A 27442-nucleotide genomic window follows, 5' to 3' on the forward strand; every position below is an offset into this window, starting at 1 on the left:
GTAAGATCGAGACGCGCACTTTGCTCATTTTCCTTCCATGACAAGAGGTTCCTTTCAGATCCGAGGTCTTGTTCGCCAACATTTATCAGAAGAGCCACTCTTCGAAAAGCCACTTCTCTATGACCTGGCTCTTTGTTGAACCGCTTTCGCTGGAGAGGGTCTTCCCAACGATGTTATAGCGATTCTTGAAGCGTTGCTGCCAACCGGTGCCACCAAGAAGGTCGTCCACCCCCAAAGCTGCAGCGAACCACTTTGCCCTTTCCATTAGCATCGGGCCAACAACGGGAATGTTTTTCATCCTGGTTTCCAAAAACCAGGCATACAACGCTTTTTCAATGTTGTCATACGCAAGAGCACGCGCGCGACAAGCCTTAGAACGGCATGATTGGGCAGCCTTCGCCTTTACATTGGCTTTGTTCTGGAGAATCATGCTCAACGTGCTCCGAGGACTACCGAAAGCTTCCGCGACTGACGACTTCTTCTCTCCAGCCTCCACTCGTTGAATGGTGTCGGTTTTGGTCGCCAAGTCTAAGTTCTTACGCTTTTTCGTGTCCATGGCTACCAGCTACAAGAGATTCCGCGCACAAGTCGTAAACGTGAGAGCGGCGAGTTGGCGACAGAACACTAAGCCAGCACAAGACAAACGAAAAAGCAATGATTGTAACGGGGTCCTACTCCTGTTGAAACTCGCTTTCGGTGGTGGCAATGCCACTTGGGCTCTTTGAAACAAGCGTAAAAGAAAAGAAGAAAACGAAAGATCTCTAGGGGTCTACATTTCGCAAATGCATGGCCTTCGAGACCTGAAATAGTCACTGTTCCATGGAGCGCCGATGGAAACAGATCTCAAAGTCTATGTTTTTGGAGAATGCATGTCAGAGTGCAGGATTAGCTTAAAAATGCACATCGTGCTGAAGCCGCCGGTGTAGACTTATCGTGTAAGTTTTATTTGGTGCTTCAATCTGTTGGCATACTTATTAAAAAATGCTTTATCACACCTTGGTCAAACAGGAGCGCTTGCAAGCTCTGTGCAAACTTATTGAAGCAACGCGATCACATTCTAAACACGCACGCACACATTAAGGATGCGTAACTCTTTTGAAACGCGACTGAATAAGCGCTGTGCGAACTTATAAAAGCAATGCGATCGCATTTTCGACGCGCACACGAAAATGGTCCGAAACTTTCTTGGAACGAGACTGAATTGTGATCAATGTCACGGTTCCAGCGTGGCGCACCGTTCGATATGTCGAATATGTCGGCGTACAAGTGTTCAATATACACGCACCTGTGCCCTGTACTTTTATGTGTTTTTCAAGGGGATTTTTTGGCTGTTCGATATACCCGGGACCGACTGTATATCATTCACTTCAAAAACACCCTCAATGAAAAGTTAATTTTGTGAAGAGTCAATTTTTTTGAATGTCTCTAATTACTGCCATAATAATTATTTGTACACTTCTGAAGATGCCTTCTGCCAAATTAAAGGGAACACTGCATGTAAAATGCAGATGCCTTCTTTTTGTAGTTTTTCAAAAATGTTGGACCCATTTCTTGAAACACCGTCTATATCAGACCCGGGCTTAATACGGTAGTAATTCAGGCCCGGGCCCAACCCGAGCCCGAAGCTCATCGGGCCCGGTAAGTCATTGTTAGAATCGGGCCCGGGCCTGATCTAACAATGACTTAGCGGGCCCGTGCAGTGCTCTACTGCAATGCCCGCGAAACGCAAAAAATACCACGTGACAAGCCCTCTCGCGCGCCAGGGCGTACTATAACTCCAGTGCTTCCTAACGCGCTACGTATGAAGAAGCATAACATTTGCTCGGTTGTGCTGTCTCGACAGGGCAGCAACGATGGTGATGGCTTTGAAATAAACGTTGGTGGCTTTGCAATAAACACGTTTTGCTATCAGCCACAAAAGTGATAACCACTGTGACTGCTTACCGTTGTCATGAGCCGGTGCAAAGGAAAAGCGTATCATTCGTATGCGGAACGTAAGGAGCACCAGAATCAAGGCGCACGTAGGCGCGCTAATAGGTTTGTCACATTGTATTTTTTGTATTTCGCGGGCATTTATAGTTAGCAAAAAAACACTAATAATTAACAGATATAAAGTTTGAAACTGTCTAATCGGACGTTTTGCAAACTGATATACAACTTTTTACTGAAATTTTTTAGTCGTCTTTTTTTTCTTCAGAGGTTAGTTAGTTAAATTTTCATATGTGATTGCCTTATAATTGGTAGGGTTAGGACATCTGCAACTGTTGAGCACATGCCTCGTCACAGCTATACATCGCACATTAGTGCTACTTCGCATGTGCGTTCTTTGTCTTGTGGTATGGTATTGATACCTGCTGGTAATTTTTGTTATCTACAGAGACCGAATTTTACGAAAATGCCTATTTTATTTCTCGTATTCCTGTTGTGCTACTCTGATATAGTATAAGGAGGAAATGGAGGTCAAGAAGGGTTTTTAGAATGTTTTTATAGTGCCTATAAATGCCTATTTTCGGTGTTTGTGCCTAAATGTCTATAAGTGCCTATAAATTCCTATTTTAAAAACCTGTGCGTACATGAACACTAAGATCAAATTAAATTTTTGAGCACGGTTTAAGGTAGGGTTATTTTTTACAGAAGTTCAGTTAAAGCCGCTTTCAGCATGTTAGAAGTATGAGTCAGTTAGGGGTATAAATCAGTTTGGGCATTTAGATGTGCAAATTCTAAAATTTTAATTACTTTTTTGATAGATCAAGTTGTTCTCAAGATACTCCGTGTGTAACCTGGGTCCTTTGTTTGGAGTGTAGCACCTAAGCAGAAAGCACCAAAACATTAGTGACAGTTTAGAAATAATGTAGGATGTTTAGGGATTGCAAAATGCTATAAATCCATTTGCTGGGCCAATTTCAACAAAAGTTCACAGAGAAATTAATGTTCACAGAAAAAAAGCCACCGTTGCCTGTCATGCACGTGACCCAATTAAAAAAGTTTTGATCAGCATATTGCCTTCAAAACAGGCGTATTGCATGCTGCATGCATTTATCTTTGTCAAAAAGAGAATGATGATGATAGCTCGAATGGAACAGAAGTTATGTTCCCTCCAACTTGGCAAATGTGCCAAAATTTCTGTTTCTAGAAAGCAAGAAAAAATGCTTCAAAACACCTTTATTGCGAAAATACTGATAAAATCTTGCAAAAATGCACCAAGGGCATAATTTGGATACATCGCATCCTTATGCTTCTTCTTGTTCTTCTTGATCACCTTTCTCAGACTTTGGGGACGCTTCTCTCTATTGATTTGAGGTTGCTGTCTGAGGACAGTCCTTCTCCCTAGCAGTCAGGGATGCACTGCTGAATTTCGTGATTGCCAGCTGCTCTAGAATCACAGCAAATGCATTGACATCGCCCGTGTTGAAGCACAGCACAGCTTCTGCAATAGCAGCTTGTACAGCAAAAAGAGAAGCGTGCTGCTCCTTTGACACCCAACTCCAAATCACGGATTGGAGGCTTTCATGTGAATTTTGAGTTTTGCCTTGCTGGCATCCTTTCTCGCTGCCGCACCACTTGACTCTGAAAAGCTCTCAACTTCTCGCGCTGTTGCCGACACGACGAAAGACCCTCAAGTGTTGTGGTCGTCTAGGGGGCGCGCGTGTCGCGAACTTCACTAGCACCGATCACATCAGCATCTACCCGCACACGGCCGGAGTTGACATCATCCACGCTGTCAGAGAGGCCCATGTTTACACGCACTTCACCGTTGCTGATGGCATTGGCGCAATCATAATCCACAGAGCGTCCGCTATCTGGGGAAGCCGTCTCGCACATTTCTCCATGAATATCTTCATATCTTCAGTACACGGGCGGCCATCGTTCATGTCGCGCACGCACGAGAAACCGTCTTCGGTTACGACGGTGTTATCTAGACGGTGTTGTGATACGTCGGCGCTTCCTCCCGCGACATAGTAGCAGCACCATTGGGCTTTCTGCCTCTGCGTTTCTTCCAAGAACGACCAAATTGAGGCTGTGATCGGAACTTTTTCGCACCGCCGGGCATAGCAAGACGCACAAGCATTTTACGGGTATGAGTCATGACACCTTTGCAAGGGCGATACCGTTTCAAAATGGTGGCAGACATTGCCAGCGAGTTTTCCTGGCCACTCGGGAAACGTCATCTTGGTCACGTGCATCAAGCAACCATTGGAATTACGCGCTGCGCGTGATTTGGACTTCCCTTTTTTTTTTTTTGCTTTTGCGAGGGGCACATAGTTGTTTACTGGAAAAGAAAAAAAAAAAAGCTAGAAACGCGACCTTTCTAACATGACCAAAATGGTGCTGCTGGAGCGCGTAGTTCACGTGCCATCGGCAGTTGAAGTATGTCTAGCTTACACTTCAATTTAAAGGTCTGCTTCTGCGACGTTGCACTTTTTATGGGTTATAACTTGAGAAATAAGTGGAATTTCGAAGCCAAACTTTGCTGATAAGTGCGGAAGGGCATCGTGAACGCGAAAATGATGAGAGAGAAAATGCGATTTTCAGGCCGATTTTTATACTAAGTGTCGCATCCCCCCTTAACATAGGCGGCCAGCTAAATTAATTTTCTTCATTGTAATATCTTGAAAGCTAATTCATGGTTTCTTCACTGTTGTGGCGTATTGATAAGATACTTCAGCTGGCTACGTGCTGCTTACAACAATTCTGATGATTCCTCTTGCAAGAAAATATAGAAATAAAAGTTGTCGCACTTTATATATACAGAAGTTCAGTTAAAGCCCCCTCTCAGCTGCCACTGGCTGCCGGAACATTCCTTCGCATTTGCAATTTGTGTGAACTTCGTGTTCTGTAGTGACATGCATTGTTAGGCGTTGGATCAGATAAAGCTTCTTGACCAGATTGTCTGGAACAAATTCAGGACATATAGCTGTCCTGACAGAAAATTGTGGGACTTAGGATTATGCATGAAAACTCCAGTGCTACAGTCCCGCAAAATCCAGGACATTTCGTAATCCTAGTCAGAAACTGTTATTCGTATCACAGGGCAACATTGACCTTTCGAAACTCAGTGAAGTTCTTTCTACTAAGTCTATCTGTTTTGCAAGCAACTTACAAAAAAACAACCGCTAGCAGTAGTGAAATGGGACGCAACGGCCACCATACACCACAGCGCTGACATGGCGCAAGTAGTTGGGGAAGGGGGAAAGGTTGAGGAGAGGAAAGGGTATTTCTGCAGCCCTAAATGTGAGCTCGTTTCAGTGTCTACATGGGAATAGGGAGAGAGAAGTAAACATAGGTGAAAGGGAGAGTGGCATCGATGAATGAGGACGCAGGGAACAGCTTCTACAAACGGACCCTAGTTTCCTTTCTTGAGTCTTGCACGTGAATGTATCGATAGATTTTATAGTTTTTTTTCTGCCAGTGGCTAGTTTGATGCCAATGTGCAGGCTGAGGTATAATTGCTCTTCGTCTTCTGTAACGTCCACCATTCCTGGTATGCACTGAGTCTGAGGGAGAACTGCTGGGCCATGTATTCACTGTGGACTGAGTTGTGGTTGCTATTGACAAATATAATTCATGCACATCTGAAGGCACGTGAATGGGCTACGCGCATTACTCTAAAACCAAATCTTTATTCATCACAACTGCTGCAACAGGGGCATAGCCATAAATCGGAGTGGGGTATTGACTTCTTCTTATGTCTGTGCACGTGTTTGTATGTTTGCGTGCAAATATACAGATACAATATGCAAAAATTTCGGAGGGAGGGTGGTGGACTCCCCAAACCATCCCCATGGCTACAGCACTGTGTTATAGTCTCAGCTGCCCTTCCCTTTTGTTGTAGTTTCTCGGCAGTATTCACGCATTCTGACCAAGTAGAAAACAAAGAGGCTTGTTGACTAAAGAAAGGTTTCTAACAGTGTAATTATGGATGCGACCAACTGTTCAATTCTGAAGGCGTGTGACCAATGCAGTCTCAGCTCACTGGTAAGCATAAATAGGTATTACTGAGTGTCTATCCTGCTGCTCCCATAGAATTTCTCTGAAAACTACTGTACCACTTCGTTTTGGTTGGAGATTTTTTTTGTTTGCATGCTAGTGCTGTTTTTGCTTTCTTGCGTTGATTTATGGGGCTTTACTCTCAACGTGCTTTGTCTATCATCCACATTCACTGATGTCAGTGGCAGATCCAAAAAGGGGCGGTAGGGGGGATTACCACCATAAAGTTTGTCAGCACCGCCCCTCCTCAATTCAGTGCTTGTAGTCCACCTTCTATAACCAATTAGGACGAATGAGTGAAACCACTGTGAGCACACATGACCAGTATTTATGCTATGAAGGGGTTTTTCTGCTAATAAAAAAAAGTCATGACCACGCCCCCTCTCTGGCGTTAGTTACCTCAGGGGACGGCCCCCCCTAAAATGAGTGGCTGGATCTGCTCCTGACTCGTGTGGAATCAAATATATTAATATAACTAAAGTTTGATGCAGATAAATAATAGAGATGTTTTCTGGAACTTGGTGACGAGTCCAAATTCAATATTTAAAATATTGAAAATCGAATTACTTTCACATGTTACCTAAAATGCAAAAGTAACCCTTGTTTTTTCCTCATGACTCACGATTCATTCTATGTAATTGTGCCATTGCAAAATAGTGTGCTCTAAAGTTGTAGCTGGTAAGCTTGCCTTAGTGGGATCTGTTCACATTTTGTTTAACCTTCTATTTGAGGCAAGTACACATGAAAAGTCAGTGTTGTGTTCCCAGGCTCTCTTGCTTTAAGAGCTGGTTTTCACACTCGAAATGCAGGTACTAGAAGAACTCCATCAAAATCTGAACAAGTGTGGCTCTCAGAGTGAGGCACCAGAGGAAGAAATGGTGACTAAGGACTCTTTCTGGATCTCCCGCTATCACGGTGACCAAAAATGGTACCGAGCTCGGATACTTGACGTGCTTCCGGGCCCCACTTCTGTAAGTATGTTTATTGTCTGTCGTGATGTGTCAGGAATACTAAAGAGAAGTATCTAGCTAAGCACTACAAGTCAATAGGTGACCAGTAAAAGTGCGAGGGATTGTGGGATGCAACGCCTGCTGCCGGCTTGGTTCGAGAAGAGTAGACGACGGCGAACCGCTCGTCCGTAAGCCTCAGAATATTTCGGATTTGCGCGTGGGGTTGCCCGTTCATCTTCTTGCTGCTAAACCATGGTCGGTTGTTCAGCTGTTGGCTGCTCTAACTCTAGCGTGAAAGGCAAATGCATGCATCCATTTCCATGGAACAAAGAAAAATGAGGTGGGCCGCGGCTGTGAAGAGAGCCACAGCGACAAGTAGCCCTTGGGTACTGACATTGGAGCAAGTGTGCGTGGAGACCATTTTATCACAAGTACGTGCGTATTCCGCACTGATAAAAAGCTTACGCATGAATTTTCTGCAAATATTGTATCGAGAAATAAATTGTCGTGCAGGCGCGCCTAGCAAATATATTATGCGAATGAGTGGGCGAAATCTACCTGCGATTTGAGATGAGCGCCGGCCATAGCAGCCGTATATATAAAAAAACGCAAAAGCTTTACTCAACAGTAAGTTTACACGAAGCGCTGGACGAGGCCGTTTGCGTTTAACTTGGTCAGGCTGTGCGCTAAGACGGCACACAAAGAAAGAAGTGCATTAAACAAGCGTAGGTTTTCGATTCTTTGGCGCCGTGTATGTCTGACTGTATGTATATTTGCTACCGTGCCGCGCAGTTTGACCAAGATCAACATTCATATAAGCATCTGGCTTCAACTAAGAAAGAAATGCATCCTATAGCGTGCTGAAGGCTAGAAAAAAAAAAGATCTCAACGCGCTCAATGAAGGCTGCGCTTCATGCTCATCGACTGACAATGTTGGCCGAAGCGGCTATCTCAAACTAAACTCTTAGCACACTCCTACACTCATTCCCATCCCCTGTGATCTTTCAAATGGTGATTTTTTATCTGCAGTATTGTATCACACAATGAAAACTGCTTTCTGTATCGAATAATCTGCTAGCCAAAACTGGCAGTACCCTTGAGCAGCATAAAAGCATTGCAGATATTTTTGGGTGCGATAAAAAAGTTTTCTTGGCGTTCATGGCTTTCGTAGCTTGTCATCGAGGCTGTCACGGTTAGCGGAAATAAAAAGTGAACTTCTAAAGCACGGACATTGCTTGGAGAGATGCTGTGATTTTTCAACGGAGTGGTACAAAAATGCGCGCGTGCTGTGGCCAACCCGCATGGTGCATCGAACCGGAAGCCATCGTATCCCACAGTTCCCTGCGATTGCCTATTTTACCAGTCACCTATTATACTTTTACCATTTCAGATGAGTCGGTCTTGCTGTAAGGCTTGCTAAACTAGTCTGGGTAAAAAAGAAAAACTTTTGTGGCAACATTTTCATGAAGTTGCTGTGCCGGCTTTTTGTAATGTAATGGATTCTATTAGCCACTCGACACATGAGCATCCTCTTCCAGCAACTTGAGATTCTAAATGACTTCAAAGGCCACTGTAGCAGATGACCCAGATAGCTATTGGTTCTTTTGGTCAGCTCGTGCTGTCTTGTGGCACTCGTAACCCTTTTTTTCTCTTGGCCAATCCAGTTGTGTGAGTAAATATTTTTGTGTGTGTTTGTAATTACAATGCACACGAATCTGCAAATAGACTGAAAACATGTAAAATACAACTTTATTCCTAGACGAAAATAATTGTCCACATATCTGGACACTTATTAATGTGGACACAAGTTACCTAAGCCCATCATTTTTCATCGTACATAAGAAAATTGCTCGCTAACGCCTCCGATTCAATGCATCAGTCATTATCATCACTGCTTACCATAACCAACACCTTCATCATCAGTTCGACGTGTTCATCACTAATATCATCATCATTGTCACAACATTCATGGGGACGTTTGCTAATGGCTCAGCTTCAACAATTCCATTATTTTTGTTCATTATTGCCATCATTAATACTTTAATAATCTTGTTGAATCCACTCATCATCACCAACATTATTTCAAAGCCTATTTGTTTGCCCGCAGCTCTACTTCAACGTGCTTGTCATCTTTTTCGTCGTAGATCGTCATTACCAATGCTGAAATACATTCATGGTTTTGTTCGAATGGAGTGCTTTCACCATCACCAGCAGCATTGTTCAGGAGGCCTTTCCATGTTCATGGCTTTGCTTCAACGTGCTATTCATCGGTGCTTTCCAAACCGCAATGTTTGCATCCAGTAAAATTATGGCATGTATATATCTGCACACTTGAAGTTTGAGGACAACTGGCTGTGACAAGGTTTTCTGTATACTTGTTTGATTGTTTTCGCTGTATTTCATGGTTTGACCCCAGTTGTTCACAGCGCCACGAGAGGTTGTTCAATCCTGGACCTTTTTGTTACGGCTGACCTATTGAATGATATTAAGTGTGAAGTTGTGAGTCTTTCATATCACAATGCAGTCTTTGTTCATTTTTCTGTTAACTCTGAACTTAAGAAACCAGAATACAAAGTTGTTACTGGTATCTCACGTGCCTACAAAAAAGGTGTTCTTTCCCTGTTAGCAGATTCCTATGACTACCTGCTTTCCAGTAACATATGTGGTGTGAACGCATTAGTGGAACACTTTATTTAGTGGTTCTGTCCTAATGTGTTATGGCTGTAAACAAATCACAGAAAAGAGCAGATGGATAACTAAATTTCTAATCAGTGGAGGATTATGAGCACACTGGCTTGCACAGCTACATCATTATGGCTCCACAGACACAGTCACCGGTCCTTCGCACACCGTCCCGCCAGTTCCTCTCGTCACGCAATTGCATACGCCTATCGCCAACTCGTTGCGCCCACAACCGAATATAAATCTGAATTAGCGCCAAACAAATTATGTCAAGCGCAGTCCTAAACACCCAAGGTACAACAAAGAAACTACAGCTTTTTCGTTGCGTACAGTGACTACATCGCCGATGCCGCTCCAAGCCAAATCGCGATTTTCATCTGTGTGGGATAAAACAACACTCAAAAATAATATGCATGAAGCCAGAGACTTCTATTGCAATAACACATTGTGAATGTTCAGTGTTCAGAAACACGTGCACACGGGATGTCACTAAAGCTAACATTTCAACCATTGGGCTTGTCTTTTTGAAGCAAAGCACCCCTCCCCATTATGCTTGTACTGTCACTGACCGCGCCTTTTCATACCACCTTATTTTGTATGAGTGTTATTTTTTAGAAGACTTTTTCTGAAGCAGGCATGCCGTCATGGTGGCGTGTGCCCTAATGCAAGCCACTTAAGGGTCACACGTGTGTGTAGTGCCTTGTGAACTCGTTCGTGTTTTTCTTCACAATTTAAAATGTTATATCAAGAATAGATAGTCCAATGAAATAAGTGCTTCTAATAATGTATTCAAAATAATGAGTGTTACTAGCTGAATGCAAAAAAGGTTTTTATATATATTGAAGTTGAGGCTTAAGCTAAAGCAAAACTATCCAGAAATCTGGTCATACTTTGACTACACATGCGGAAAACTTGGGGTGTGATTGTTACAGTCTCCCATTCATTTTCGTCTAGCATAGCTTTGCATTATGCTGCTTCGCCAGAGGTGCCACCTTTGCATTAAATAGAGCTGGGATGTTCTTGTACCTTTCCACCCAGGCGCATTGATGTGGCCAGCCTTGGCTTGCCAGGAGTGTACAGTCCGTGAAGTATACTGTAGCGAGAGTAACAGGGTTGACATCTTGGGTAACACGATCAGCTAGGGATTGCTGATCTTCGCTAGGAGGCCAGTGGTGGCAGTGATGTTTTTGGCAAGGCATATGCACAGGCCCCGCAACACGGAGACGATATGCTTGGAGCTTCATGCATGCACAGTACAAGTAAAGCGACGTCTTGGGTAAGCAAGTTGCTTGGGTACCCAGCAATGAAACTACTACGTAATCGTACCTCTTCAACCAGGATATCTGCATCCAGCAATTAATTTCTCTCCTACATAACGGTAGTCGGGGCACTGCAGTGTCAGGCCTGTTGGTATGATGTCCTTTTAGCTCCTTGAGGTGTATCGAGGGGTCATCTGGATACTTGTGCATTAAGATGTGTAGATTATAGTCTTCGTTGTGGTGGGCTCTGCAAGTGATCAAAGGTTTCACCACGGTTTTACTGTGCCTGATGTACCTCAGCTGGTTTCAGGACCCTTGCCATTTGATTGGACCAGTCTAATCAGCTTACATATACAGTTCATGTTCAGAGCCGAAGATTCATTGGTTTGAGTGGAAGAGTAACCCTAGGCTGCAATACAAGTTCATCACCGTGGCATCTGCACAGCTTTTACTTGTGATGTGTCAGCCTAGTTCATTACTAGCAATAATTGTGCACACCGCCACAATCGTTGCGTAAGCTGTCGGGCAGTACATTACAAGTGCAGCTGCCATTTCGAGGATCGCAGTACATTTTGAGTGAACCCCAAGCATTGCTTCGAACAGTGAAGATTAAGATCTGGGGCTCCAATCACAAGAAAAAAGTCTTTGATTAATTTTTGGCATTGAGCAACTCTTGCATGCTAGTCATCACTGTCATCTGGCATCAACAGATGGTGGCTTTTGTGGGACATTGTTTGGAAATTTATAATAAAGGACATCACACTACTAACTCCTCTGCATTGCATATATCTCGCTAGGGTCTACATTAAGCCTACTTGCTTTGAAATAAATGAATTGAACAAATCAGGGTATTTAGTGAAGTTTAAGTTTTCCCACTTAATCAGCTGCAACCCAAATGCTCTTTCCAGAAATGTAACGCTTTAGCATGTGACAGGAGGTTAGGCCCATGTCACATGCAGCATCCTAACACTACATAGCAAAGCCAGAGGATCGAGTGGTTTGTTAGATATAGTCTTACCACGTTAAGCATCACAGAACGAATGGCAGCGGACAGTGAAACGCTTGAAGATGAGCATGACTGCAACCTTTCTTGGGTGCGTTCCAGTTAGGTGCCTTGTTACCAGGTAACAGCAATTGCTAGCAAAATCATATACAGTCAAGCCCGCCTATAACGAACCTGAGCGTGACGCGGCAGTCGTTCGCTGTATCCCGAAATTTGTAGTAAATGAAACAGAGCTTTTAAAAAAGTTTCGAGTGAAAACACAAACTTTTTTTGCCCCAAAAAGTCTGTGATTCACGTGTTTCGAAGAGCAGAAGCGATAAGGGCGGTCTCAAGCTCATTTAAAACGGCAGGATGCTCGTTCGCCGAGGCCCGTGGCATCAGCTGCATGAGGCACTGGCTCCAAAGTTTCGTCATTCTCGCAATCCGATTCCTTCAAATCGCTCTCGCCACGTACTTCATTCACAATGCCCCAATCCGTGCACGGTTCCGCAGTGTCCGCATCATCATCGGCGGTAATAAACCATCGCAACAGATGTCCCATCCGCTCTCCCAGGTAGAAGTTTACGATGTGCTGCCACGAATCGCCGCTGCAGTTTGGAAGCTTCAGGCTAGGCATCGGGCCCAACGTCGACGAAGTCCGCCTTGCGAAAACAATTTCGTGCGCATGTAGCCATCACCGCTGCCCACGAAATATTCAGCATCTCCACAGCTGAATTTCGGGATGCCCAAAGCGGCAAGTTGGCTGCCAGGTGGTCAACAGCTATGAGCAAGCGCTCCGCGACGCCACACCTAACGCACGGATTACGCTCAAGCCAAGCGGTCACACTTTCGACGTTCTGTTGAGCGGCAGGAAAAAGCGTGCTAGTCCTCCCGTCGGCCATCGTTACTACATACGCACACCAAGTGCGAGCAACGCTCCACACGCGACACACATGCCAGAACGCGTGGAACAGCTCTGGGCCTGTTTCCAGTCAGAAAACGAAACTAATTCGAGCCAGCGTGGTGGGTGTCGCGGAGTGGTGAAGACGGGCGAAGGATTGTGATCGAGAGAGGAGAGCAGACTTGCGAGAGAAGGGCAAGGAGTTGCAATTAAGACGGGGGAGGATGCGGGGGGAGGGCGACCTTGAAAACTAAAACACACTGGAAGGAGCCAGGTTGGGTAGCTTGCTTGAAAGGTTTGCGAAACTCGCACGTAGAAAAATTTGGAAAGGGTGCCTGCGTGCGCAGAAGTCAAAGCAAGGCGGCCTGGATCGGTGCGCATGCCGGTGTTCGAAGAATCGACAGCCATGGTCAAAAAATCGGTTTGCTGCGCCGGCGGGTTTGCGTGGCCTCACGAACTTCGATATTTTGCGATTTGTTCCACGCAAATTAACAGCCGTTTTTCCGCTTTCGCACGCACGCGGAAGGCATGCTGAGCCGTGTGCGAAGTAAGCGAGAACAAGTCCTAAGCACGAAACGAATTGAAAGTTATCAGAGTCGGTGGGGTAGAGTACACGCGTGCATTAGACGCAGACTATCGGATACAGTCGGTAGCCGACAATGTTGGCAAATGGTCTGGTCACTCCAGGCCGGCGTTGCCAACGTCAGTACGAGCGATCAAAAACAGGGTAGATGGCCGACTGGTCTTCGAAAGATCGGTGGCAGTGTGAAAACACGGGCCTCGTCTGGCGATTTGGGGGGCTCAGAGTAGCGGGGGGACAAAGTACGAAGGGGTGCGTAACGAAAAGCAGTTGGAGCATGGAGGAAGGAAACGGCTTTCTTTCCTTCGTGGGGTGGGGAGAGCGGCAACTACAGGGTCGTGGAGACAGAGTCGGCGTTTAACAATAAGAATGTATGGGCACCTCGCCGATGCCTGATCGATGGTCGAAAGTGGTTTCCTGGGAAGTCGGCAGACCGCTGACTTCGTTCGCTGTAACCGATCAGTGGCGCTCGAAGACGTTCGTTGAAGTGCGATTTTGGGCCATTGAACCAATGTATATTTCCACGGTCACGCGGATATCGTTCGTTTTAAGTGAGAGCGCTATATGAGGGCTCGTCTGTACTAGTACTATAGTGAAAAGGCTATAGAATGCAAGTGTTATGTACTTGTTCTACAGCACTGAACATTGAAATACAGGAAATTAGGTGAGCAGAGGAGATTTAGATCTTTGCAGGTATAATGTGGCTGCAGAAAGCACAGGACCGGTTCGGTAGGCATTGTGGGAAAGGACTTTGCCCTGCAGTGCGCGTAGTCAAGCTGATGATGATGATTACAGCATTGTGACCATGATACAACTGTTCAATGTAAGAAATGATTCTTTATGTCCAGATGTTATGTATACGAGGTCAAATTGCATTCAGAACTTAGCCCTCAGTACAGTGAAACGTCGTTAAACTGTAGTTGGCCAGAGCTCGGAAAAACTACGTAATATACGGTAGTACTGCTTTACCGAAGTAGCGTTAGGTCGCTCACTTACCTGTCAAAAAAAAGAAACCTCCAGAGAGTGAGATGAAAGAGAAAAAAAAGTCGCAGTACTTTATTAACTTCGCGTGACAGTCTGTAATCTTCATTTGACGACGCGGCAGCCTAGCAACAACGACAGCGGCCTCAAACTCACTTATGCTGTGAGCCAGCTTTTCTGCCAGGCCCCTCTTCTCGGCAAATACCCGCATGACGCTTACGCAATGCGCAGCTTCAGCCACTGTCGGACCTGGATCACCCGTGTTGTCGCTTTCCATGTTGTCCTCATCACTATCGTTTGGCGACATTTTGACAACCGAGGCAACAATGGCTTCGTCGGACATGTCCGAAGATGTCTGCACATCGCTGTCTGCATCTCTGAAGTCGGGGAAGGAAATGCCTTCCGTAATGCCCTGCCGCTCCAGCACTTCAGCTAGCAGAGTTTTGCAAGCTTCGTCTACGATGTCCGAAGTCTGGTCGATGGTGTCACTGGCATCATTTGCGTCGCCCGCACACACACTGAAGCCAGCACGCTTGAAGCAATTTTGAACTGTCGTTGCTTGAACCTGCTGCCACGAGTATTCGAGCAGGTGAATCGCGCCAATCAGGTCGATAGAGAATAATTTGCAACATTCAATGGCTAGAAGAAATCTGCGCAGTAGATTCTTCTTGTAGAGTTGTTTTACAGCTCGAATGATGCCTTGGTCCAAGGGCTGGGCAATCGCTGTTGTGTTTGGTGGCAGAAACGCCAACTTCACAGCCGTCAGGTTGTCCAGGGCGACATGCGCGGAAGTGTTGTCTAAAATAATAACTCTTCTGTTCCTAGCCGCAAAACGACGATCGATGAGGCGCACGTACTACTCAAAGAGTTTTCCCGTCATCCATGCTTTGGTGTTGCTGCGATAGCTGACCTCTGATGGCGACCGGGCGCCTTCAAAACATTTAGGCTTCACCAACTTTCCAATCACGAGGAGCGTAGTTTTGTCGGTTCTAGTCATGTTTATGCAAAACGCCACTCATATTCTGTCTTTTGCACGCTTGCCGCCGGTGCACGTCTCGCCTTTGAATGCGAGCGTTTTGTCTGGTAGCAGCTTAAAGAATAGCGCCGATTCATCCATCTTAAAGGTGTCATCAGGTGCGTAGTCTTCCAAGATGTTCTTCAGCTGACCATTTTGCCACTGCTCTGCGCTACCCACGTCAGCAGCAGCACCTTCTCCTGAAACAGTCCTCGTAGTAATGCCGTGCCTCGCCTTAAATCTGGCCAGCCAGCCATTGCTGCACATGAAGTTGTCATGGTAGAGCTGCGAGGCAAAAACCAGGGCCTTCTGCACGAGCAGGGGTCTGCTGATAGGCAGATTTTTTGACTGTGCAGCTTTTAGCCACTTCACTAGCGCCTCCTCTACATCCGAAAACGTCGAACCGCGTAGCCCGCACCTTTTTGCAGTTGCAGCAGCACTGCCGAGCAACTTCTCTCTGGAATTCCAAATTCCACACACCGAGGTTAACGGCAGGTCTTTTTCGCGTGCCAGCGCCAATTTTTTTCGTGCCACTTTCACTAGCACGAATTATGCCCAATTTCTCCTCTATTTTCAGCACTCGATGCTTTTGTCCCAGCTTCGACATGATGCAAGTACGAAGCAGCACAAGCACACATACACAACACGTAAAAAAACGACGCGAGAGCTGTCGACGCGAGAGAACACCTATGCACGGCACCAAAGTAACAAAGAAAGCAAAGCACCATCGTGTGGACAACACCAGAAGCCTAGCCGGCCGAGTGCTTCTTGTTGCAGAAAAATCCAAGAGATGGTCCTCACCAACACAGCCGCCATCATCATCAACACAAACAAGCGAGGCGTGTTTCGATCTCTGGGGCTTGCTGTTCCATCGGGACGCCCAGTGGGGGACGACATGCCGCAGCGTGTGCGCAACGAAAATTGGAAAAACTACTCATTAACCGATACATATGCGATAAGCTGGTACGGCTTATGCGGATACAAAATGCATTATGTTCAATGGCCGTCGAGTCTGGGATTTGGCTTCACTACTTTTAAAACGAAACTACTGTTTATGCGGGTACAGTTTAACGAGGTTTCACTGTAGTGTGCATATATAGTTCTACGGCAGCGGTTGTCCAAATGCACTTTTGCTACCATTCCATATCACTGCGTTTTGCTGCGCACAATCGAGCACAGCTTGCCCACCACAATGGCGTCTCCCATAATCCTTTGTCTGGCAACAAACTTAGCTAGAGTTTTATACTAGCGCTGCACTTTTTGCTTTTTGTCATTATATTTAGCTTAACCAAAGTCTCTGTGCCACCATGGGTGTCTCCGTTGTTGAAAGTTAAGCATGCAGCCAATATCTTTTTTATTGCAATAAAATGTAGAGAATTCGAAATATTATGTAGAAAATGAAGCTTTTGCGTTCACAAGTCGCTCCTCACCCTGTAATGTAGCCACTGCGGCCAAGCGTCAACCTATCTGCACTGTGCACTGTAAATTGTGTCTGTACACAAATGAAGCTTAACCGGTGCAAAAGCTTGTTTGAAATTTTACAAAAGAGTAGGTGCCTCTTAATCGCACTGCACAATGTTTTTCGGTTTGCCTATTTGCCTGGTGTGTGACTGATGGTGGCATTGTGAACCACGTCTGTATGATGTCATAACAGGGATTCCCACACTTTTGTCCGATACATAAGCTCGGCCCCGTTTAGAAACAACCATCGTGGTAAACATCAGCAACGAAGCAATTCACTTGGTTATCTTGTGTATAGCGGCCACCGATACTGTTTGAACAACCGTAGGTCTCTGCTTATGACGTTAATTTTTAGAAGCACAGTGCTTTGTTTGTTAGAACTGCTGCCGCTTGTTTTGCGGCGAGTGCTGTGCAATGGTGAAGTACTACTTTGTGCCTCAGTGTATTTCGTTTGCCCAGAAAAGAGCATTGGCTCTCACAACTATCTTAAGGACCCGAAGCTGAAGAAGTGGATAGTCAAGATCAGAACGGAAAGCGCCTCACGTCTTCATTGACAGTGTGCAGCAAGCACTTCGCTGACAGTGGCTTCTGTACCTGCCAGATGAACCATTTCTCTTTAAGCTTGTAACAATGTTCTAGTGCCTTGCCAGTACTTTAGCAATTTATTGCATGCAGGCTTATACATAGGCGACTTACACCAGAAGCGGCGTCGTGCCCAAACCTGCCTTGAGTGCCTCTAGACAGGGAGCAGTCATGCAACCTCCGAATCACCTCGCTAGTAAGTGTGCCACGTCAGCGCAACTGAGCTGCCGAGGATATCTGAGATTACAGCTTTATTTGTTTTTACATATATACGGTACTTTTTCTATGAAGAAAAGCGCACGCCTAGCAGACTGCTTATTATGAATTCATAATCGAAACCTGCTACTGCTGTTTAGTGCACATTCTCTCAAGGTTTTCATCTAAGGCATTACAGACACTTTTTAAAAAGCAGTGCTCTCTAAGCTTTTTCTTATGCCATATGTGTGCACAGAGACTAGACCCAGCTTTTCTATGCCACATTAACCTCTGTGGCCTTGTGCATGATATATAAAATCAACAATATATGTATTCGTTATATATTGATACCCAAGCATCTGCCCTGTGGAGTATTAATATGAACAATATCAATCCCACTAAACCAACATTACTGCGACAAACCACAGTCATTTGCGTCGGCCAGGGAGTTGCAACAAGGTGGCATTTGTCCCCTTCCCACTTCTACGTCAGCACCTGCCCCTAGCAGTCATTCAAATAGGTGCTCTATAATAATTATCTTATGTTTTTGCAAATGCCAGAGTGGTAAAATTAATCAGCAATTATCACACATTCTCTCATTTTCACTATCATTAGCAGTGTGCTGCAGAAAAAGTATACTGAGAAAGGTGCGCCTGCCCTTTCTTCTTAGGATACTTGTGAAAGCCAACGTTTTTTTCACGGGCAGACGAAGCACTCTGAGGCACGGAGCAGTACTTCTCCATTGCATAGCCCTCGCCGCTGTGAAAAATTATACTCGCTTGCAACACATTGTGTCTAGAGAAACTGAATCATCATTATTCATCACGAACTCGATCACGACAGACATGTTGTGTGGCAGGTTCACGAGTCCATTGTTTGCAGGACAGAGCCACGACTGTGATGCAATGTTTATTGACTGTCTCCACGGCGCATTTAATGTGGCCTGCATCGTGCACCGCCTCACCCTCGATGAGACACTGCGATGATTTCCAAGCTTTTTGTTCATTCTTGTAGATGAGAGAGAAAGGCATGCTTGCCTCACCGCGGGGGTCTAGTGGCTAAGGTACTCAGCTGCTGACCCGCAAGTCGCGGGATCGAATCCCGGCTGCGGCAGCTGCATTTTCGATGGAGGCGGAAACGTAGGCCCGTGTGCTCAGATTTGGGTGCACGTTAAAGAACCCCCGGTAGTCAGAATTTCCAGAGCCCTCCACTACGGCGTCTCTCATAATGATATGGTGGTTTTGGGACGTCATACCCCACATATCAATTTGAAATGCATGCTTATTTAAATATCGAAACACCTGAGCTAATTAGTATCGTATGGCGGAACCTGCAGATGATGAGCGAGAACACTCGCACATAGTTTCGCTTTCTTTCCAGCGGTGCGGTCAGTGACGTCGGCGTGCTTGTCAGCCACCCAGAAAGCTTTTTGGCCCTGTCGAATGGGCCGCAACTAAAACAAGTTCAGAATTGCACTCGAAAATATTCGTTTCGGGCATTAGTTGAGCTGCACAATGCTGTTTATCCTACAAAGTTCCCGCCTGAGCAGATGATCCGCGTACAGGAGCATCGGCTGTTGCAGTGCAGTTGAGAAAACAGTCCCCACTCTTACGTCACGCCCGAGTGGGCGTCACTCCAAAATATCGAGGCGAATCTCAAAGCTAAGCTAAATGCCCTTGTAGAGTGCGTCTGGCACTTGTGCAACTGCTGCTCGGGCGTATCCAAGCGATCATTGTCTTGATTGCAAAACCTATGTAACGTGGCGGCACGCCAGCACACAAACAGCCACGCAGTCGGCCACATATAAAGAACAAGTCCTCTCATGCATCCTACATTCTAAGAAGTAAATAAGGAAGTCGAGGCAGCACCTTTAGGGGTGTAACTAACCTGCCACAGCCATTCCTTCTTTTAGGTGTAATTGCGAAGACACGAACTATTACTTCTCTATCGCAGCAACAGTTACGTTTTGTGCATAAGAAAAATTAGATCTTGGTTTACTTGGACAGTGCAAGTAGTGAGGGGACTAATAGCCACCAGTTGCACCTTGATGCCACTGGTTAAATAGTTAGAAACTCGTGTACACAAGATGTCGCTGAAGCTAATGTTTCGACCAGTGAACTTGTCTTCATGAAGTGGAGCACGGCTCCTCTTTATGCTTCTGTTATCACTGACCCCACCCTTTCAAACCACTTCATTTTGTACCAGTATTATTTTTTTAAAGACTTTTGCTGTATATTTGGGAAAGCAGTAAGAAGTGCTACACCAGAAGTGCTTAAATGTGAAAGGAAAATTTCACTCTGTACTCGCGCCTCTAACGATTGTTAAGGACGGTGGAGCATCATTCACACTGTGTTGTGGCAATTATTGATTGGGCTATCATGCAGGCATTTTCAAAATTCTCATTTGCAATGAGTGTTCATTGCCTTCTTTTTTAATTGTTGGGCTATTGGTTTCCTAGTCAAGATTATTTTTTTTATTTTTGACCTTATGACACTTGTCATTCTTAGAAACCATATATGTCATGCTTGCCTTGTCACTAACACTTCACTTGCCCAGCCACAGTGGTCTAGAGGCTAAGATACTCATTTGCTGACTCGCAGGTTGTGGGATCTAATCACGACGGCACCAGCTGCATTTTCGATGGAGGCGAAAATGCTGTAGGCTCGTGTGCTCAGATTTGGGTGCACGATAAAGAACCCCAGGTGGTTGAAATTTCCGGAGCCCTTTACTACGGCATCTCTCATAATCGTGTGGTGGTTTAGGGACATTAAACCCCACATATTATCATCATTTATGCTTCACTTCAACACACATCTTGTGATTTGCAGTGAAGCCAGAATTTGACACTCGTTTGTGCTAAGAACATGCCTAATGGCTGCACTCTGGATATCGGCCTTGTCTTCTTGCTTGCACTGCAGCAGCATTATGGACACTAATAACAATATTCGCCAAAGTTTGAGGCATGTTTTCTCCAAGGGATCCTAAATTCTGTTTTGTCTGTACTAAACAGGCTCCAAAACACAGTTAATTGTGTTTCAAATCTGCTCCAAAAGTGACTTTCCTGCTCTAAAAATAGGTATAAATCCTAAACTGGCTGGACCACCGTTGCTGCTGAAAAGCACAACCTTGAATGCTTGTAACATTTGAAATTGTCTCAACAAGACATTTGTGCCATAGCTCCTGGTGTATAAATTAATGTCATGTAGCTTCTTTAAAAAAAATAAAATCCTTTATTTAAAAAGTGATTTTGTGTGGGGGTCTGTTGTAATAGGTCACATTTAATTTTGGGTACTGTTTAAAATTTTCTGAAGTAAGGATTCTGGAAAAATGAGTTGCATGTTCTTGGATCATACATTGAAAGCACTAAGTAGGTGGCATAATTGTTGCTAGCATTATGGGCTGCAAGAAGTTCAACTCTAACTGCATGTAAACACGCATTTTTCTGTGTAACATGGGCTGATAGGTCAGCATTAGTCATTTTTTGTGTCATTCAAAGGCATCATGTGCACGACTTACACTCACAAAAGTTTCACTTCATGCAGAAGTGTTTCAGGGTCCTGTATGTAGACTATGGCAACCGATGCACTGTGGATAGCGCCTCCCTGCGGCCATTGCCTCCTGAGCTTGCAAGCCTTCCAGCTTGTGCCCTCCGCATGTCTCTGGCAAACGTGTGCCCAAACAAGGGCAACAAGTGGGACGAGGCTGCGATCGCACTTTTTGTCGATCTGACTGGCTTCAAGCTTTCCCTCGTTGCCGAGAAAAAGGGTCACCGACGCACTAGGTAGGACATGTCTACATTTTCTGCTGACAGTTATAAAACCACATTGTGCTCGTGATGCTTGCAACCTCCATATGGATTGCTCAATGCAGTATATTTTCATACGTGCATTTGAGTCTGATATCAAAAGTGCTGATCAATAGAAACTCGCCTTTCTGTGATGCAAGACCCTCAACTTTACAATTTTATGTGTACTGAGATGTAGACAGAGAGCTGAAATAGTAATGGTTTGCTGCAACACGAGCTATCTTAAGTTTGAAGCAGATGCCCTCTTACAGGGTGTGTGTTTTTTTTGTTTGTGTTTTTTCAAGCTTGCTGGCATAGCTATTTGTGTAAGTGGAAAAAATTCCCCGCCGCGGTGGTCTAGTGGTTATGGTACTCGGCTGCTGACCCGCAGGCCGTGGGATCGAATCCCGGCTGCGGCGGCTGCATTTCTGATTGAGGTGGAAATGTTGTAGGCCCGTGTGCTCAGATATGGGTGCAGTTAAAAAACCCCAGGTGGTCAAAATTTCCGGAGCCCTCCACTACGGCGTCTCTCATAATCATATGGTGGTTTTGGGATGTTGAACCCTACATATCAATCAATTGTGTAAGCTGAAAAACAAAAAGTACTTATAGGGACACAGTCTTGTCCACTGACATAATGGTTGTGTACAGGTACTACCTATCGAGTGCTTAATGGTGGAAAGTGTTGTGTCCTTTCATTAAGCAAATAGGCTGTGCTAGTAACAGAATGCATAGGTTGTGCAGATCACAATTCCTCTCCAAGGAGTTACAAAAATAAATTTTTCCTCTTGTGCTGATGCTCGAAACTTAAAAAAATTATACACTTAATTCGTTTAGGATAGAAAACTGGCAGTTGGTATGGATTCACTCAACTAAGGTCTGTTTCCTCGTTCTAGCGAGGAGCATTAATTTAACTTGGTTTGCTTCTCTTTGTAAGTTAGGGTAGTTTGGTGGCTACGTGTTCATTCTGACAAGCGCATTGTCACAGGTTCTGATGCCTTTTTTTCCTTAGGCAGCCTTTCTAGCTCTTTTCAAAGTTTTTAAGCACAGTCAATAAGCAATTGTCCAAAATCATTTTCTTTACCTGAAAGGAAAAATTACCAAGTATAAACTATGCATATAACTTCTTTGAACGAGCAACTTCTTTGAACACTGTTTCACCTGATTTCTGCAAAGTATTCGGCTTTTCTCTCTATATTAAGTTGGTGACAAGCTACTATAATAAAACACACAGAAGGAAAGATATGGTAAACCACCGTTATACAGCAAGGCTGAGTGCAGTTTTTTTTACAAGCAGTGTGAAGTTAGAGACAAGCTACAAGGGAATCTCATTAATGTGTTATTCAAAGGAATCTGATAATAAATTGTAGTATTATCATGCCATATTCATACTTACCAAAATGGTTGAAAGAAAAAGAGGAATATATGCATTCTCCATGGGCAACTCACTTTTACTAAGCAACATTATTGTAGCTGGTCCATTTGCTCTGTAGTTTCCTCTTTTCAATGTTTAGAAGCAAATTCTTCTGAAGCGTAACAAAAGAAGTTGCAGGTGTCTCACTCAGCTCGGAATTTGTGACAAAACAATGAAATGCATCCAAATGTTCAAGTGCACCGCTTGCTGTTGAACACGGGTTGCCAAAACTCTCTCCAGTTTCGTGTCTTAAATCGGTGAAGCCAGCCGCTAAACCCATGTTAGAACACAGTTTGAGCAATTATACCAAAAAATAAATGTAAGATTTTTTATATATCAGCCAGGATCTACTTTCATGGTCGTATTGGCCAATTTCAGGCAAGAATGTGATTGTATGAAAGGCATGAAAAATGCATTTTCGAAGAAATTCACCCCAGAATAACAAGGAAAGCACAGTGTGCAGAATCGTATCGAGATCTTACTGGATAATAAACGCGCAGAAGAAAAGACATGATAAACCACCATCACATAGTATGGCTATGTGCAATTTTTTGTAAAAGCAATGCGACTTGACAGGCCAGGTAGGTACACATGGTCCACAGGCAGGCCCATGCACTCTGCAGCACATGTCCTACATGTTGTGTGCTTATTTGAAACATGCTTTATTAGTTAGCAATAATTTTTTTAGTTTACTTTATCAAGAAAAACAACCTTGTATACAGTAGAGCTCTTTTATAAGAGACACTGGTATGAGAGACAAAGGGTATAAGAGACACCACTGTGCCTACAGTGAAATACAGGTTGAGAAGAAAATTCATATAAGGTACCCTGCTTATGAGAGACAGCTGATATAAAAGACAAGAATTGTTGTCCGTAGCATGCCTTTCATAATCGTGTTCAATTGTCATCGTCTAATACCAAACTTCGCTATTCATTGCTATCGGTGCTTTACCATTTTGGTGAAACCGCCTTTCTTTTCGAATTCATGGTACAGCCAGTTTAGGTTTAGTGTTGTCATTCCTGTTGTTATAATAGCACTGCTGAATCTCTATAAAGCATCACAAACAAGGACAAATGTATCTTGTTGTGAGATTGTCGAGATCAGGCAATAAGTGTCATTAGTGTATGAAGTATTTGTAAGTATCTGCCATTTTATTCTTTCAATACACGGAACTGCTTCATTTCCCGATTTACTTTTGTTAAAATATTTTTCAGGTTTGAAGATGTCATGGAGGTCACGCTGTGGAACAGGAATGGCCCAGTCCCTATTAACATCACAGCTGTGCTTGTTGAGAAGGCCTTTGCAGTGCTGAAGAAGGTTTCACTGGGAATGTGAAATTTGGGCACCAGTAATTGTTGTAGTGCACCGCCCCACCCCTCAAGTTTAAAATGTGACAGAAGTGGGTCATTTATCCAAGTTCATATGCATACTTTTGCTTAGTGTTGTGTTCAAGGCCGATCGCCTCTTTTTCTTCTGTCCTGTTTTTTTTTTTATGCAGAATTAGCATATGCACTACAACAAAGCTTCTTCTGGCTGCCTTAAAAAAAAAACTCTTTAATACCATTAGGGACATTGAAGTTCTCTTTTTTATGTCAGTCTTGCTGTGTGTGTTAGCTTTACCTTTGTTAAAATTATGTGGAGTCCTGCCGACATTGTTGAGGGTGTTAATTTGAATGTGCAAATTCAATAAACTGCAATCCAGGCCAGGCGAATGGTGCTATGACACTTCATAAATAGTTTTGAGAACTTACTTTTTATTTTTATTATATTTATTAATTGCAAGTTATTCGAGCTTCTTTCATTCATGTTTTGTATTTCTTTGTACAACCGTGAAAGTAGGTTTACTGTGGCAATGAAACATTTTGGCATTCTCAATAGGCTCCATTTGAGTCGGAAGTTTCATATGCTTTTCAAAACCATTCATCTTTTGCAGTAGCAACAAGTGGTGGCATGCTAGTTGCAAAATAACCATTCTTTAATTTGGTTGTATTTTTCAAGCAGTCTGTTAGCACATGTTGTCTTGACTCTGTAAAAAAGACATATATGTCGGTGAATAACACATGCAAACTGCACACTGTTAGCACATGTTGTCTTGACTCTGTAAAAAAGACATATATGTCGGTGAATAACACATGCAAACTGCACACAACCAAATAACATCATTTACGGGTACCAGTTGAGATTTGAATAACCTTAAAAACGTATTCACTATATTTATCATCTGCTTGCGTTTGACGTAGCCTTTGCAGTAAATATATACCTCAGTTATCTGTGATACACCTCGTGGTGCCTTAATGCAATTTTGTTGTTTTTGGAAGCCTTAATACCACCTTGCTCTGACATGTTTTTGTTTGTCACTGTTTTATATGTGAAGTACTGTGGCGTAATTTGTACTGCAGATGTCATATAAGCATGTGTGTAATATTGCCCTGTTGAATGAGCTGTTGAAGCATGCTACTTACCCTCTGTTTTGCTGAGCTTCACCCTGAAGAGGCATCCTTTTGACATATCCCTGAGGTATGCTGAGCACTACATCTTCGTGTTTTAACATTCTGCCAACAAAAGAACATGTGATGCTATGTTATGCCATTAAGAGGGTCAGAACTGCCAACACTTACCCTCCTCTTTGTTCTCTATGGGTCTCTAGGGCATCACATATCTTATTCCATGCATAGTGAACATCCTCATTTTCTGTCAGCCAACTACAAAGATCAAATCTGAGAACAAACACGCCGCTAAGCTTTGTTGGAGTGAGACAAATCATCCTGCGCTTGTGAAGTGTATGCAGCAAATCTTCATTTTCGGCATTGGAACCCTGTTAAGCAAGAATTATAAGATGTGCCAAGGGTGGCATAGTTATAGGATGCATTTGTCATTCAGAAAAGTTAATTCGAGCGCGAAAACTTGACACGATCACTCACACACGCACACACCCATGCATCAAACGCACAGCGCTATCTTCCAACTGATTTATTCATAGCTCGAAGGCTTCATATATACAGGACACATTGTGTGCACACACACCAATGAAGGCCAATAGCATACATTATCAAAAACGTACAGCTAATCAGTATCATAGCCTTAGAGCGATAAACTGAAGTTCGCATGGTAATAACGAAATTGAAGGGGTGCTGTATTTCACTGTATTTATTCCAAGTGTTTATAAAATAAATAAAGTGTGAAATGTTCTTTTTTGGAAAACAAATTCTGCTTTTGCCCCCCGAAAATTTCTGCCTGCCCCCCTTTGCCCTCCCCTCAAGAGCAAACACGTTTCAAGCCTCCCTGTCCCTCTGAAGGAATTACTTTGGGTAGCTGCTACAAGCACGCTTGCAGGTACCCACTTCGCTATGAATCATAATTTGATTGACGTGATGTAAGGAGATTGTGCATGATTAGACACGGGCTACTCCTTATTTTTTAGAGGTTTCTAATAAACTCCCTGCTTTTTCTTCTCTACCATTATCTCTAATAACAAAGCTCACGTAGGGTATAGGAAAGCATTCACTATGCCATGCTTTGTCATTCTTCGGAGCTACGTACTTGGAAGGAATTCTGTGCAATTTTGTATGCTGTAACTGATGCAGATGAATTATGCCTAAAGCTTTTGTATTGGGGTGGGGGTTGGAGCATTCGATGACCCACTCTGCTCGTTGTGCATGCAATTCACATTGTGTAATGCTGGGTTGTTCTTTTGCGGTTCGAAAATGCTTTGTTAGTCATAATAACGCACTTACTTTTCTGACATCATGCCTGCGCAAGGCCAGTTTGCAACAGTTTCAAGCACCAGCGTGGCTCAGTGGTAGAATACTGAGCTGACGCCAACGCAGGAGACCCGTGTTCGAATCCCATTGTGTCCTTTGTGTTTTTATTGAGTTTTTTTTTTTCACGCTATAGTGGCGATGGATATGGATGGTGTCGTAACACATTTCCTGTAATATGCCGACGCACAAAATCGCGGCACAACCAAATGCATGTTGCTGACCGTTGCCTGGAGTCGGGACTATTTTTGTGTTCTCAATAATTATTTAATTAGGCATATTTTATGAACTAACTTTGAAGAAACAAAACTGGGTAAAAATTCTAATAAGAAAGTTATAGATTGGTTTGTAAAACATCCGATTAGACAATTTTAAACTTTACACCTGTATAGTTATTAGTGTTTTTCTGCTATCTACAAATGCCTGCAACATACGAAAAATACCGCTTGACAAGCCCGCTCGCGTGTCATCGCTGTGTACATTCATAGTGGTTTATAGTATCAGCCTCGCGTGCAAAATGTCCGCGTGCAAAATGTCCGTGCTGGTGCCACGCAGTTCACAACCGGATTTTAGAAAAATTATCCGCGAGATGATAGAATTACATCAAGAGGCCTGGGGTGCGGCCTCACTGGTGACTACCGCCACCCTGGTGCAATTTTGGCCACTACCTCCCACATGCATATGTCAACACACGGCCCTCAGACCCCAGCAGCTGCTTCGCAGCTGCTGGGGACTGAGATCTGCAATGCAGCAGAGGGTGCTAAGAATCTCTGGGTCCGGACAGGCCGCCATTGAAACCTGAACTTGACAATGTTTAATGCTAAACCTTATATAGTGGGGCAATTCTAGCTGTACTATTCGATGAGCTAGAAAGAATTAAATGGAATGTAATAGGGCTCAATGGAGTTA

General features: G+C 44.0%; 1 protein-coding gene across 4 annotated transcripts in view; it reads left to right on the forward strand.

Moving 5' to 3' along the window:
• Positions 1-25678, forward strand: part of LOC119162179 (uncharacterized) — a 93555-nt gene extending 67877 nt beyond the window's left edge. For 3 of the 4 annotated variants that reach the window (XM_075879303.1, XM_075879304.1, XM_075879305.1), the window contains 3 exons: positions 6798-6959; positions 21119-21357; positions 23990-25678. In XM_075879303.1, coding sequence (XP_075735418.1) covers positions 6798-6959; positions 21119-21357; positions 23990-24110 — 522 coding nt within the window. In that variant the 3' untranslated portion in view covers positions 24111-25678. Of the gene's footprint in view, positions 1-6797; positions 6960-20176; positions 21082-21118; positions 21358-23989 lie in introns of those variants that run through there. The other variant, XM_075879306.1, reaches the window with a different exon arrangement.
• Positions 25679-27442: the final 1764 nt, after the last annotated feature.

The sequence above is a fragment of the Rhipicephalus microplus genome, chromosome X (assembly GCF_043290135.1).
Source record: "Rhipicephalus microplus isolate Deutch F79 chromosome X, USDA_Rmic, whole genome shotgun sequence".
Taxonomy (NCBI): Eukaryota; Metazoa; Arthropoda; class Arachnida; order Ixodida; family Ixodidae; genus Rhipicephalus; species Rhipicephalus microplus.